We start from the raw sequence: 14,606 nt of genomic DNA, 5'->3' as shown, positions 1-14,606 counted from the left end.
AGGAAGGGCAGGGTACCCAGGGAGCCTCTGAGGTACTGCTTTCATGCTCTCATGAGATGGTGCCAGAGCTCTGGTACCCTCCCGACCCTCCCGCATCCCTGTCCTTGGTTACTGTTTCCTGTGAGTCTCATCTTCTCAGCTCATTCAGGGATATGACCCCAGAAACCAGGAGCCAACTCCTGCTCCTGGAGCTGCCCACTACATTTGGCACTTTGAGAACTTGATGGCTCCCACCTTGACATGGTGTTGAGCCCTTTGGTAAGAGCTTCTAGCCTTTGGGTGACTCATGTCCTTTCCCAACCCTCCCAGGCTCAGCTGAAGGCCTTGCACAGGCTCCAACCCAACCTTCTTCCCTGTCTAGTTCTGGCCATCTTCTCTACACCCTCACCTCTGGCCGGGGGTTCCAGAGCCGCACAACAGGGTCAATGCCGCTGGTGGCCAGGAAGCAGTAGCTGGGGTGTGGCTGCAGGCAGTTGACGATGGACTCGTCCCCCTGGAGTACGCGGACCAGGTTGGTGGTCTCCTTTTCCCAGATGAAGAAGGAGCCATCGTCAGAGCCACTGACGATGTACTGAGCGTTGCTGGCAGAGGGGCAAAGGGCAGGGAGGTCAGGTGGGGTACCGCCCTACAGCCTCAAGTAGAGGCTGTGTGGCTTAGGGCAAGGGGGAGCAGGGAGGTCTGGAGCTGCTGAGCCCCCCAAACTCTGGGGTCCTCACTTGACTTAGAACTCCCATACACATGGTAATCCTTTCCATACTACAGAGCTCCAGTCGCTGTCCAGCTAGTCTCTTAAACTCAGGATCAGGGACTGCTTGGGACCCCCCAAGATACTCTCCCTCAAAGTACATTATAAGCTCCTCGTGTGCTGGATCAGATCTTGCATCTCTTAGGTCTCTGGGAACACTCTTGTCTAAGCCTTCCCTCAGCAGTCCTTGGCTTTTGGGGTCCAGTATCCTGATCCTACAGTATGTCTGCCCCCCACACACCGGTGACACTTAGAAGGGATCTTGATGGAGAGGTTCTTGACATTCAAGTGTCTCACCTACCCTAAGAAAGTACACCATCTAAAAGGAGGGTTGGGGGTGACAGGGTCTGATGTGACACAGGCTACGTCCCTCAGTACCTGGGGCACAGTTCTGAGAAGACAACTGTGCCTAGACTACCAGCTTCTGAGGCTCTTGCCTCATAGCCTCAGCAGAGGGAAGCACCAAGCATCCACATAAAGAAACCGAGCTCCAGCACATGGAGACAGAGGAGGAGGAGGTGGGGGCTAAAGGCATTGTCTAGGCCCCTCGTTGGGTACCTTATGGATTACCTCATTAATCCTCATTATGGCCCCATGAATGGGGATGGTTGGTTTCATTTTGTAGACGAAGAGGCTGAGGCCCACAGAGTTGTGAAGCCATTTGATCAAGGATATAGAGGCAGAGCTGGGATTTGAGACTTTTTTTAAAAGCATTATGCCCCCACACCCCCTTCAACCTCCTGTTGCCAACCAGGCTGTGCCCTCCTTCTCTTCAGGGCCTCGGACCTGCCAAAGAAATTGGCCTCCTTGATATCCGTGGTGGTGTTGCAGTGGCCACAGTATCGGAACTGGTAGTCGTAGCTTCGTTCCCGCAGCACCATCTCATCCTCCGAGATGGAGTCCTTGCGGCTTGTGCTGCGGAGGCGGACGGGGCCGCCACCGCCACCACCAGCTCCCTTCTTCTCTTCTGGAGGCAGAGAGCAAGGAAAGGTGAAGCCTGTCCCTCTCTCCCCTCCCCCATTTGTCTCCACCCCGGCCCTGTTTGCAGCCCAGGTGCTAGCAATGTAGGGCTACCTGCCTAAACCTATCTGGAAAACTGGGAATGACTCTGAGGAAGAAGCATCTTTGGACCCAGCCCTTGAGGATGTTCAAGAGGTGACCTATGATGCTAGGAGGGCCTTGGCTCAGGTCCCTGAATAATGTCTAGAAGCCCCAAGAATGCATAGACCCATGCTTTCTGTTTCTGTGGAGGTGAGAGGCAGGGAGGGGAAGGTGAAGCACTTCCGAGAGAGCCTTGAGGGGGTGGTTTTTCTAAACAGATCCATAGCTCTGAAGGCAGTACGGTCCAAACCCTTCCCCACTGAAAGACAAGTTATCATGGATCCCAGCTGAGGCACTGATCAGTCAAGTGCCTTGGGTAAAAAAAAAAAACAAAAAACAAAACAAAAAAAACCAACAAACCACCAGTTTTCTCGTGCCTTAAAAGTGCCTTGATTCTGCCTGCCTCGGGGCCTTTGCATGTCTGGTCCCTAGGCCAGGAATTCTTCACCTCCCACAGCTACGCTTTGTATCCAGTTACCTCTTCCTCCTCATCCTTGAGATCTCAGCTTAGATGTCTCCTCCCCTAGAATCCCAGCCTTCCATCAAGTCCTACCCCATACACCTATACCACATCAGGCCCCCATGGCACATATCACACCGTTTCTCCTTCATCACTTGGTTCCTTCACTAGAGCTGTGAATTCCTTAATACAGAAATACCATCTGACTTGTTCACAGCTGTACTCCCAAGACCCAGCACAATGCCTGGCACAAGGTAGATACTTGATAACTATTCAAACAAGTGAATCAATCCCATGGTTAGTAAACTGCATAAGGAGAGAAGTGAGGATCCATGTCTGCCTCCAGAGCACAAATCCCACAAATCCCCAGCTCACTCTCCAATGCTACTGAGGTGAGCTGGGCAGGGCTTCAAATGCTCTCCGTGCAGGTAAAGGCAGTGTGTTCAGAGAGGCTGTGCTTCACCCGAGATCACATGGTTACCACTTGGCAGAGCTGAGGTTGGAGCCCGAGGTTCCACACCCCATGTGTGAAGCATTTCTATCGCCCTGTACTGCTGCCTCTACCGCAAGCATGCAAACTGGAACGAGTGCAAGCCCCAGTTGCTGCCCCTTATTCAGATGACCAACGGGACAGCCAAGGCCCTATCTGTGAGCAGGTGAGAAGGCCCAGCTGGAGCCACACGGCCTGATTGGGCTCAACTTACTCCTGTCTTGAGTCCCGGGCATTACACGAGGTGTTTGAAACGTGCTATTGCTAATCCTCAACAGAAACTCTGAATGGGAGGTGCGATCACTCTCCCTTTACAGATGAAAAACCTGAGTCTCAAAGAGACTAAGTGACTATCCCACAGTCACATGGTTTCTGAATTAGCAACTGAATCCAGGCCTCTCTGATCTCAGAACCATGTCCTCTCCAGATGTCATGTAGCACCTCAAATAGAGGAACAGCACCCTCTCCCCAGTGCCCACTCACCACCATCATTTTTGGAGAAGAGGGCTGCTGTGATGTCGCGGCCCAATGCATCACAAGCGCTGCTGTGGGCCTGCTCCGGGAACTTCCCTTTGAAGTCATCCAGGCACTCCAGGGCCTCAGCCACGTACTTGAGCTCAAAGAGGCAGCGGGCCAGGCGGAAGTGTGCCTTCAGGTGGCATGGGTTTAGGGAGATGGCCTTGAGGCAGTCCCTCAGGGCATCGTAGTGGTCACCATCCCTGGGAAGGCAGGGGAGTGTGGCTTGGAGGTGGGGCTGCATGGCAATCAGGAGTCCACTCAGTCTCCCCTGCTTTCTGTGGCCACCTCAGTCCACCTCTGACAGATCTCAGGATAAGGGTACTTGGGAATGAAGAGAACCCTGGCTCAGCCCAGGCTTTGCTCCCCAGGAGACACAGTATATTAAGGAGATAAGTCAGGAATCCTGAAGTCTAAGAGGGGGATGGGGGAAAGGGAATGGGGGAGGGGGTAGGGGGTATGTGTGGGGAGAAAAACAAAAAAAAACAGTGCCAGGCTGCCCTCTGCTGGGCACAGAGTGCAACTGCTCACTGGCTCACCCCAGGCACCCGCAGCTCTGCAGCAGAAGGCCTGGCATCTTGCCCACCTCAGGCTCCCCAAGCCCTCCTTCTCTCTTTCTCCAACCACCTCCTCAAATCCCCCCGGCTGGTCTTCAAAGCCATGGCCAAGGCAGGGGGCTCTCAAGGACAGTTCTGTGGTCTGGAGAAGCCAGAAGTGCCAGGCTGGGGACTCGGGGTCTGACCAGCAGGCAGCAAGCCCTCAGCCAGACCCCCCTCTGTCCTGGCTGACTGATCCACAGCAGCTGTGGCCTCTACCTCCCGGGGCTGAAGGATGGGGCCTGACAGACTGGCAGAGTCAGCTCTCTGGAAGCTGATGGTAAAGGGGGGTATGCACACCAGGAGCTCCAAATCGTCTCCACTCACTTCTTCCACCTCCCAAAGCATGGATAAAGGGAAGTGGGGATGGTTTTGGGGGGAGAGCAAGCAGGGACGGGTCAAAAGAAAGCCCCCACTCTCCCACCCCATGCCAGAATATAGGGTACACTCCCCGCAGCACCTCTCATCTGTTCCCACCTCTCATTTGGAGAGCCAGACCGGTCACAGGGGCCACTTCTCCTCTGGCAGCTTTTTTTTTTTTTTTTTTCTGCTGGGCTGAGGTGGGCCTAGCAGCACTCCCCAGAGTTGATGCTCCTTCCACCAAAGCACAGCTCACAACCCGCCTGCATAGGGCCAAAGCATGCCCAACAGGGGAAATGTCCTCCTGACTCCTCTCCTACAGCACCAGAGGGAGCATCCAGCCCTGGCAGCAGGAACAAGCAGCTCACCAGTGTGGGAGGAGGCAGGGGACAAAGTGCTTTGAAGGCATGGCCTGCGTCAGAACGACTGGCTGTGATGAAGGAGGAGGGACTGTTTGGAAATCCAACTGCCACCTGCAAAGTGCCCCTCAGAGCTCCTGGAGAGAGCCAGACAGAGACCAACCAGGAGCCGGAGGGTGACAGCTCCCACTGCATCCAGGAGCAGATGGCAGCCCTGGAGAGACTGGCCTGGGACAGAATGTGACATTCTAGGGGTCACTGGCAGGCATGTGGGGATGGGGAGAGAGCAGGCTGGCCCCAGGGCTCACCCATCCAGACTCACTGCCAGATCAATCTCCCTGAAAGGACAGCCCTCAGCACATCCCTCTCCTGCTCAAAACTCTTCAGTAGCTGCCCATCATCCCACTGAATCCAGGCCAAAACGCCACCGCTCTGCATTCCAAGTTCTTCCCAGGCCGGCCCCAGGCTACCTCACAGACTCATCTCCTGCCAGTCCCTTCCAGAACCCTCTGCTCCAGCCAAATGGATTTGTTGTTCTGCAAACAAGCTCTTCAGTCAGGCCCCCACCCCCATGCCTTTGTTCACACCATTCATCTCCCTGGGAATGTCTTTCCCCCATAATCCCCTCCTCCTCTTCATCTCCTTGCCTAAGCCTGCCCACACTTAAAGCCCATCAGACTCCTCATCTTCCTGACACTTCCCTGACCCCAGCTAAAGTGACCTAACTTGTCTTAATGCCCATGGCACTTCACCTGACCACTCAAAGGCTTATTGCTTCTTCGATGATGATGAACCATAATCATGTCTTTGTCCTCGGTCCAGAGGCTGGGCACTCTGGAGCACAGGAACTCAAAGTGAGGAACTCTGTGTCCCTAGTACCTAGCACACAGTGGGAGTTCAGAGAACATGTCGAGGGCACCCATGGATTGGGAAGTCATCAGCCTCCCTTAGCAAGAATGTAGGAGTGAAACAGCTCTCGGCATAAAGCCTGGATGAGGACACCGCATTCTACTCAGTTCCTGGGACAGAGAGGCAAAACACCTTAGGATGGCCCCCAAACCATCACCTCCTGGGTTGGGTTGCCATCTGAGCACTTGGCAAACTCTTGATGCCTGGGCTAAGGCCTGTGGGGGTAGCATCTTCCCAAACCCCTATCTACCATCCTGCTGACTTGGGTGGGTTTCTTAAGCTTCCCTCTCTGGCCTGCCTAGTTGCAGCCAGACGATGGCACACCAGCTGGCCTGTCTGTCTGGGCAGAGCCGACGGATGCCAGACGGAGCAGAAATGGCTGTGGGCCCAGCTCTATCCATCTTCAGTCCTGGCCCCGGCTGGGGGGTGGGGTCTGCCTGCCTGCTTGCCTGCTGGTGCCGTAGGCAGAAGGGCTGGGAGCCCTGATGGTCTCCAAAGATAGCAGGTTCTTCAGGATATGGACCCACTCCTTTACCACCAGCCACTATGACCCAACATGACCCACAGCCAGCTTCAGATCCCTGGTATCTTGTTTGTCTTGGTCCAATGGTCTAAGAGCACAGGAAAGCAAGCCCAAGGTCAAGGGGCTACAGAATCATTTGAGACTGATACCAACTGAATTCACCAAATGCCTCTTTTCTATCTAGCAAGATTCTACTGCACCTTCATAGTCCAATTCAAGGCCCAATTATCTAACAGCTGGGATTAACTATTCTCTCAAGTTCTACTTGCCCAATGGCCGCATCACTTTATAACAAAGCACCACATTGAAGCTACTTGTGGACATGTTTCATGTCACTGTGAGACTTCCTGACCTCTAGTCTGGAGGTGGGAGTTAGAAAACAGCCTAAAAAAGCCCTAAGGGGCGGCAGGATGCCACTGCCACCTTCCCTGGAGGCCTCAGGAACTTGGTTCCATCAGGTCCTCTGCCTTCATGCCTCGTCCTGGCTCAGGCCCACTCACCACTTGCGCTTCATGTAGGCAGCAGCTCGGTTCCCATAGAGCATGGCATTGTGAGGGGCCCTCTGCACAGCCTTGCTGTAAAGCTGAATGGCCTGGGTCCACTGCTGGCAGGCAAAGGCCTCGTTGGCTTGCTGTTTCACGCGCTCCAAGTATGGGGGCAGCTCTACCTGGGGGCTGTGGTGAAGGAGAGCCAAGTCAGGCCAGCCAAAGAGGGTCCAAGCAGCCTCTCAGGAAGTCTGAAGCCCTGCCTGAGGGCCACCCATATTGTCTTGACCCCTGGGATCTGCACTGTCATCTAGAAGAGGGGACCACTCTTATCCTTGGCCTAGGTTCCTGTAATAGGTAATAGGCACAATTCCAGATACTCTGAACCAGTGAAAAAACAGAGGGACAGAAATGAAGCTGTCATGGACAGGTTAAAGGCAATTCTTTTTTTTTTTTTTTTTTTTTTTAAGTAAACTCTGTGCCCAATGTGGGGCTCGAACTCATGACCCCAAGATCAAGAGTTGCATGCTCCACTGACTAAGCCAGCCATGTGCCCCAAAAGTGATTTTCCTTTTTTTTAAGATTTCATTTTTCAGTAAATTCTATGCCCAATGTGGGGTTCAAACTTACAACCTTAAGATCAAGAGTTTCATTCTCTACCAACTGAGCTAGCCAGGCACCCCCCAAAGGTAATTCTTAATCAAACTCCTGGGCATGATAGTAGCTGACCACCCAAGCCCCTCCCATGGATCTCTCGACAGAGACTTCTATTTCTTTCAAAGTTTAGAGGATTTGAGCACACCTGTATCCAAAGCCCAGTATAGGGCCTGGCAGTGAATAGAGGCCAAAAGATGGTATGGGATGAAGAAAAATATAATGGGGGGAGGCCCCTCTGTGTTTAACACCTTTAAGAGGGAGCTCAGTACTAAGAGGTAGCTGGGTCCCTGGGTCCTGACCTAACTACTGATACCCAGAGACTAGAGCTTCAGTCTGAGTGTGACTGGGATCCTACCAGGTAGCAGAGGTACTGGAACCATTAGCCACACTCCAGATATACTCCATTACATCCCTTGTTTCAGTTCCCAGACTCTGAGGTATGTGCCTGGATGGACGGTTTACAGGACATGCTCCTCCCTCCAAATTACATTGTAAGGTATGTACCATAAGGTGTAATTGGGACTGGGGGGCTGAACAAGTCAGGCTGGACTCACCTGACATGTCCCCTACTCTCTGGCAGCCGGAAGCCATTGCTGTGAAGGTGCAGGCCATTGGACACGCCGTTGGATACACCATTGGTGGACATCTTGCCGTTCTGAACTTCTGGCAGGGGTGGGGAGAAAGGAACAGCAACAACTCAGGAAGAGGTCCTCATTTCTTTTCAGCAGCCCTCCAGCTTCCATCACAGAATCTGATGGTTCCACTATGGGCCATCCTCCCAGGTAAGATCCATTCCCAAAAAGTAAGTTCTGACAGACAGGCAGGCAGGCAAGAGCATAGGGAAAAGCCTGTGCGCCCTCTGCTGGTTGGAGAGGGACACAGCTTCAACTTGGCATTACCCTTAGCTGGGGGTGGTTGGAGAGAGTGGGGGGTGAAGAGGTTTCCAAACCAAATGGAGGCCCTAGGAAGGAGTCAGTGAGGAAACTCATTCAGGACAAGAAAGAAGGGCAACTACTACACGTCCTCAAGAGAAAAGCCACGGAAAGAAACTGTTTTTCAGAGAGAAGTGAAAAGGGCTGTGATGCAAACCCCTTTGACAGATCTCTCTGACCTACTGTTATCTTCCTTCTTACTGTACAGAGTGTTCTTTCACAGAAACTACTCCTTTTGGAGGATCACAGCCACAGCACAAGGGAAGGGGCAGCCTCCGCAGCAGAAGTGGCACACATTCAAGCTCCCCAGCAGAGATACCCCTAACCCAAGGGAGAACTTACCCCCTGAGGAGTGGCATTTTCTAGGCAAGAGGAAGGTGTATGGCCGTTGCTTGTAAGTCAGGTCAAACAAATAGACCTAGAGTGGAAGGGTTAAGAAAAGAGATGGCGGCTGTGAGGTAAGAATGTGGCTGGACCAAAGCAAGGCTTTGGGGGTTGGTGGCTCTCAGGAATATAGTAAGTATTGAGCACGGAACCATCAAGCAAGGCCTGGAGGGGTTCCTATGGGGCAAACCTCAGGCAGGAAAATTCTCCTGGTTCCTGGCCTGTAGGGTGGACTGCTTAAAACACTGTCATTAATTAGAATCACATGTTTAAGTTGGAAAGGTTCTCAGAAGTCACAAAGCCAAAGATCTCATTTTACACATGGGAAAACTGAAGTCTCAGAGAAGGGAAGCCATTTGCCCAAAGTAACACTGCTACTTACTTCTCTCAATAAACATTATCTATATTATCTAATGTTTAGTGAATTCTTACTTTGCTTTAGGACCTCTGCTAAGTGTTTTATATGACTTACCTCATTTCATCCTAGAAACAACCCCCTAAAGAGGTACTATTATTTTTTTAAGTGTGCTTATTTTTTTTAGTGATCTCTACACTCAACATGAGACTTGAACTCATGACCCTGAGGATCAAGAGTCACGTGCTCTTCCCACTGAGCCAGCCAGGCGCCCTAAGAAGTACTATTATTATCACCCCCTTTATAGATGAAGAAACATGGGCTCCGAGTTTATTTACCCAGGGCCATAAAAGCAGTAAGTGGCATAGTCAGGACATAAAACCAAGTCTGTCTGGCTCCAAACCACTCTGCTAGATGCCTCCCTATTCATCCTTATGCTACCTTTAGGCCAGGTGATGGCTCAGCAGTCTGAAGTCAGAGCCGTATTCTGAGCTCAGATGCTCGTCTATTCTCCATCCCATTTCTCTTGTACATAATCCACCTTGCCTTGTAATGTCATTAGCTGGTTCACGTGCTATGTCTGCCTTGTCAACTTGGGATGGATCATATTTCACATTTGTCTCCTTCATGTTTATAATAATGCCGGTCTCAGAGTAAGTGCTCAGTGAGTATTTGTAGAATAAGTGGATTTATGCAAGGCTTACTAAATATCCTGATTGAGAACATGCAAATAGAGGGTTTAGTAACCTGCCATTATCAAAAAACACTCCTAAAGCTGGCCTTAAACCACAGCCTGGCTGCATGCTCTCAGCCCCAGGGTTTCCTCCTAGGAAAATAGAGGATGAGGAAACTGAGGCTCAGAAAAATGAAGAGACTTGTTCAAAGTCATAGCACACAGAAGGCCAGCATTTGAAGACGGGTCTGTCAGTTCTAAAGCTATGCTCAAGAAAAAGACAAAACCAGGGCACCTCCTGGGAATTCCAATGATGCCACGCTGCTCCTATATTTCACTGTAAAGCCATTTACCATAAGGTTGGTGCTTCTTGTCTGCCTCATGGCAGTGGAAGTGAGGTACAAGCCCTGGATGTTGAATTTGGGTTGGTGGGGGCAGAGCCAGCTTGGGCAGCCACACATACCTGCTCCCCTCCCATATTGACCAGCAGCTCTGTGCCATTGGGGCTGAAGGTCACATAGGTGGCAACCAGCACTCTCAGACGGTTGTTGTAATCAGGCAGCTTCACTGGCAGGTGACCTGTGGGAAAAGCTCAGTTACCTCAATGTGAGACTCCTCGTTTCCCCCAAGAGGAGCAGGGAGTTGTGTGAGGCCAACATGTCAATAACGATAGAAATTATCTTCATCATAAAAGCAGCTACATGTGTTGAGCATTTACTATATGCACTAGGCCAACTACTTTATATACTTTATCTCATTTAATCATTATGACCCCATTCTATGGAAAAGAAATGAAGACTCATCAAGGGTAAGTAATTTGCCAAAGGTCACAGGATGGCTGGTAAATGGCAGTCAGGATTAAAGCCTGAATCTGCCTTACTCTAAAACCCATGCTCTTGACCACCATGCCATGTTGTCTCTTTGCACCACCCCAGAAAGAGTCAGCACCTGGCCAAGAACTCGGGGCCAGAGCTGGGCTGAGCCCTACCTGCCACGTAATACTGGGCTGCGCCATCCGGAAGGGGCTTCTGTCGGTCACAGAAGGTGTGGACACCTGCTGAAGGGCTCTGCTTCATGCTCTTCCTGGTGGGAAGACAAACCATATAGGTTATAAGCCCTAGGCATACCCCTGGCTAGACCAGACCATACTCCCTATAGGAAAACCTAAATTTGTATCACTGAAAGGAGGTACCCTTAGCTTCCTTACCTCAGCAACCCTAAAGGTCCATCAGCTAGATAGCCATGCACACATACATTACAGTGCTTTACAAGTAGGTCCTGTCCATTGTCTTGGTCCTCATGACCACCCTATCATCCTCATTTTATAGATAAGGAAGCTAAGGTTTAAGTCCCGCTCCAAGTCAGGTAGTGTGTGAGGAGCAGCAGTGGTTGCCCAAACCCACAAATGAAAGTAAAGCAGGCCAGATGTCCCTGCCCCTGTCCCAGAAGTCCATTGAAAACCCACGCTGGTGGAGCTGTTCAGGTCTGGGACTTCTGTGGAGGTTCGGGGTATATTCTACTTTTGTTTAAAAAAAAAAAAAGAATAAAATTACATGTGCAAAAAAGAAATTACATGTACAAGATTATAACTCTGTACAAATACTCATAGTAAAAGAACAAGCAGAAAATATACACAGTGATTTCTTTTAGGTAATGGATCATTTGTAGTTTATTATACTTTCCATATTTTCCAAAACAAGCATGGATTAAATTTTTTTTTAATCACAAAATTTAAGGGGCACCTGGTGGCTCAGTCAGTTAAGCATCTGACTTCAGCTCAGGTCATGATCTCACGGTTTGTGAGTTCGAGCCCCTGAGTTGGGCTCTCTGCTGTCAGCCCAGAGCCCGCTTCAGATCCTCTGTCCCCCCCACCCCCCCCCCCGCTCCTCCCACACTCTCTCTCTCAAAAATAAACATTAAAAAAAATAACAGAATTTTAAAAACCCACTTCAAAAAAGAAGAGGTCATGGCAATGAGGGACAGGGGCAGCAAGTTCCCAGGGACTTGCCCACAGGAGGCTGAACTATTCATACCTGTGGTTATGGATCATGCGAATGTCATAGAGCCTCACAAAAGGCCCACTGGCCCCTACTGCCAGGCAGTTGTTGTCCTGGGGGTTGACGGTGAGGCACTTGGCCTCCACCAGCTGGCCACAGTACTCTGTCAGGTCAATCAGCACCTCCGAGTGTTTGCTGTTCTCCCGAAGGTCATACTGGCTGTGAGAGAGGACAGTGTTAGGGGATGGGGATTGGGTCCTCCTGTGAGGCAGGGGAGAAGCCAAGGCTTTGTTATACAAAGGAACTGGGAAGGGCTTTGACCTGTTCATAAATAATAAGAATGTAAAAAAACCACCCCCGTTTCCTGAGTGCTCACTGTGTGCCAGGCACCTGAAATAGGCCTCTCACACAATCTGTTTTATTTTTCATATAACTACTTAAGGTGAATACTACTGTATTTTTTTTTTTTTTACAGAGATCAGTGATATTGCCATTAAGTACTATTTCTACTGATTCTAACATTGAGAAAATGATTTGTGTCTTGTGTCCCTAAGTGTTGTACATGGATTATCTAATTAAATCCTCACACCAGCCCCAGGTATCGTTAGAACGCTGAGGCTAAAGGCAAGTAAAGCACCTGTCTGGGGTGACACAGCTTCCAGTGTGAAGCTGGAATAGTGCGGAACTGGAAAGACAGCCTTTAACCACTTGGCTTTGCTCCTTAACTCCAACTTTTAATCTAATTTCTTGCAGGAGACAGAAGTACGGAGGTGATATAAAAGAGAATCTAGAGGTCGCCAAGAGTTATCTAGAAACACTAAGCGCCAAGACAAGCCTGAGTCCCACTCAGGTAGTAAATGTCATGCCAGACATCCCTGGCAGTAGCACACCCCTCGAAGCAGTCTGGGGGACTGTTGTGCGGCCACTCCACAGGCACAGAGAATGAGGAGGGTGTCCCCATGTGGTCACCCACTTCTTGCCCAGATATGGGCAATGATCTCCACCTTGTCTGCCTCACCTTTCTAAGCCGTCCTCACCAGACTGCTCTTCCTAGAATACTGTCTTTGTTCCATCAGTCTCCTGCTCAAAAACCTGCACAAATTCCTCAATATTTTTAGCATGAGCTTACTGTTAATTTGCTTTTACCAAACTCCTTAGTCTGGTTCCCAAGACCTGACTGCCACTAAACTTGTTCCTCAGTTTTCGAACTGCCTCACTTACGATGACAGACAGAACTCTCTATCCCCCATGTGGCACATTTACCCCTGCCTTCACAAACTGTTCAAGCTGGAGAGCCCACTCTGCTTTTCCTTGCCCATCCAAATCCTGTCTATCCTGGAAGGCCCAGCTTATGCTCACCCTCTGCTAGAACACCTTCCCTGACTGTGCCTGTGTCTAACTGCTTAGGCTCCAATCCTACCTAGATGCTTGGCCTCTACCCGCTGCCCTGGCACAGTCTGGTTAGGTAAGGTCAATAAGAATAACACAGAGTTTTACCTGTCACCGACCAAGTGCTTTCTGTCTTCCAAGTACCATCCAAGGTTTCACAGGCACTATCTCATTTTGATGCTCAGGCCAACAAGGGAGATATTATGATAATTCTCATTTTACAGGTGAAGAAACTAAAGTTCAGGGGTAAAGTTACTTGCCCCACTGAGTGACAGAGGTAGGACTTGATTCCAGGTCTGTCTGACATCAGTGCCCTGCTTCTAACTGCTGTTTTATAGTTCGTGCATGACTTAGATATCTCTCCTCCTTTGTAACGGGGAAGAGCGAATCCTATAAGATCTCAAAGGAGGCATTAAAGCAGGTTGGGGAGATAAGGTCACCTCTGAAGAAAGGAGTTAAAGAGCAATGAGACCATTTTAGGATGAAGAAAACTAGAGCAAAGATATGACAATCCAGGCCAACGGAGAAGGGGAAAGTCCGCTTTCCCATTTCTGACTGACTATTCCCTTCCCACACATATGCCCACTGATCAATTGTTCGAGAGAAATGTATCAAGCACCACTATGTGCTGGGCACTGTGCTGGGCTCTAGGGACACAACTAGGAACAAGGTAGAGATGGAGGTGCTCTGACAGTTCACTATTCAGTGAGTGATACAGACAAAAAGGTAAACCAAGAAGAAAATAAAATAAAAGAACTACAGAGGGTGATTACAGTCACAAAGGATACAATTAGGGTGCTGAGACAGAATGATGGGGGGGGTCTACTTTGGACAGGATAGTCAGAGAAGGTGCTTATGAAGAGGTGATTCTTGAGCTGATCTTAGGGTAAGAAAGGGTCAAGCATGGAAAGAACTGGGGACAGAGAAAACCAGGCGGAGCAAATAGCAGGAGTGAAAGCCCAGAGGAGGCCGACATTATGCACTGGTGAGAGCAGGCTGACAGGCCCGGATGTAGTGCAGGAGAGGGTAAAGAGTGGGGAAGCCGAGAGCAGACAAACAAATGTTCCCAGCTGTATGTCCCAGACAAGTGCCCTGGGCAGACAAATGAAGCTGGAACTCTGCTGAAGGGAAGGAGCCAGGCCTGTGGAAGGAAGCAGTATGGGAAGATGGGGCGGGGGAGCCAACATGCAGTGGGAGCAGGGGAGGCGCAGGCCCCACTTGATGCCTCAGGCCCTTACCGGATAAGCCCATCTTCAGCAGCACTCCAGAATGTGTTGGGCCACATGGGCGCTGTGGCGATGCGTTTCACCCGGTTTGTGTGGTCTCCAAACATGTGGATTGTTTCCTTTACCGTCAGGTCGTGGACATGCACTTTGGAGTCGGCTGCCCCCGTGATTAAGATGCGGTCCCCAGCATGAGGCAGGAACTGCTCCAGAGAGATTGAAGAAGAGATTGGCAGGCAGTGGGGGTAGGGTTGGCCACAGAAGAAGACTAGCATGGATGTTAGCACCCTCTTTCCTTCTCCATATCAGGCAGGAAATGAACTCATCCAAGGCAGTCCACTAAGAAAACTTTGGATCTCAAGCATCAGCCCATAGGCCTAAAGGTCAAAGTTGGGACATACGCCTTTACTTTGCCGGAGTGGTCCTGACTTGTGCCAAACCGGACTACCTAA

At 50.5% G+C, this 14,606-nt stretch overlaps 1 protein-coding gene across 3 annotated transcripts in view; it reads right to left on the bottom strand.

Moving 5' to 3' along the window:
- The window catches only part of WDTC1 (WD and tetratricopeptide repeats 1), a 65,688-nt gene that overhangs the window by 2,993 nt on the left and 48,089 nt on the right, over positions 1-14,606 (bottom strand). For 2 of the 3 annotated variants that reach the window (XM_030323950.1, XM_030323951.1), the window contains 10 exons: positions 14,170-14,357; positions 11,579-11,761; positions 10,534-10,628; positions 10,009-10,124; positions 8,476-8,551; positions 7,756-7,864; positions 6,560-6,733; positions 3,280-3,515; positions 1,532-1,712; positions 389-581 (listed from right to left, as the gene is read on the bottom strand). In XM_030323950.1, coding sequence (XP_030179810.1) covers positions 389-581; positions 1,532-1,712; positions 3,280-3,515; positions 6,560-6,733; positions 7,756-7,864; positions 8,476-8,551; positions 10,009-10,124; positions 10,534-10,628; positions 11,579-11,761; positions 14,170-14,357 — 1,551 coding nt within the window. The remainder of the gene's footprint in view (positions 1-388; positions 582-1,531; positions 1,713-3,279; positions 3,516-6,559; positions 6,734-7,755; positions 7,865-8,475; positions 8,552-10,008; positions 10,125-10,533; positions 10,629-11,578; positions 11,762-14,169; positions 14,358-14,606) is intronic. The other variant, XM_030323952.1, reaches the window with a different exon arrangement.

Source organism: Lynx canadensis, chromosome C1, assembly GCF_007474595.2.
Source record: "Lynx canadensis isolate LIC74 chromosome C1, mLynCan4.pri.v2, whole genome shotgun sequence".
NCBI lineage: Eukaryota > Metazoa > Chordata > Mammalia > Carnivora > Felidae > Lynx > Lynx canadensis.
The sequence above is the reverse complement of the archived record's forward strand: the minus strand, read 5'-3'. Positions and strand labels throughout refer to the sequence as shown.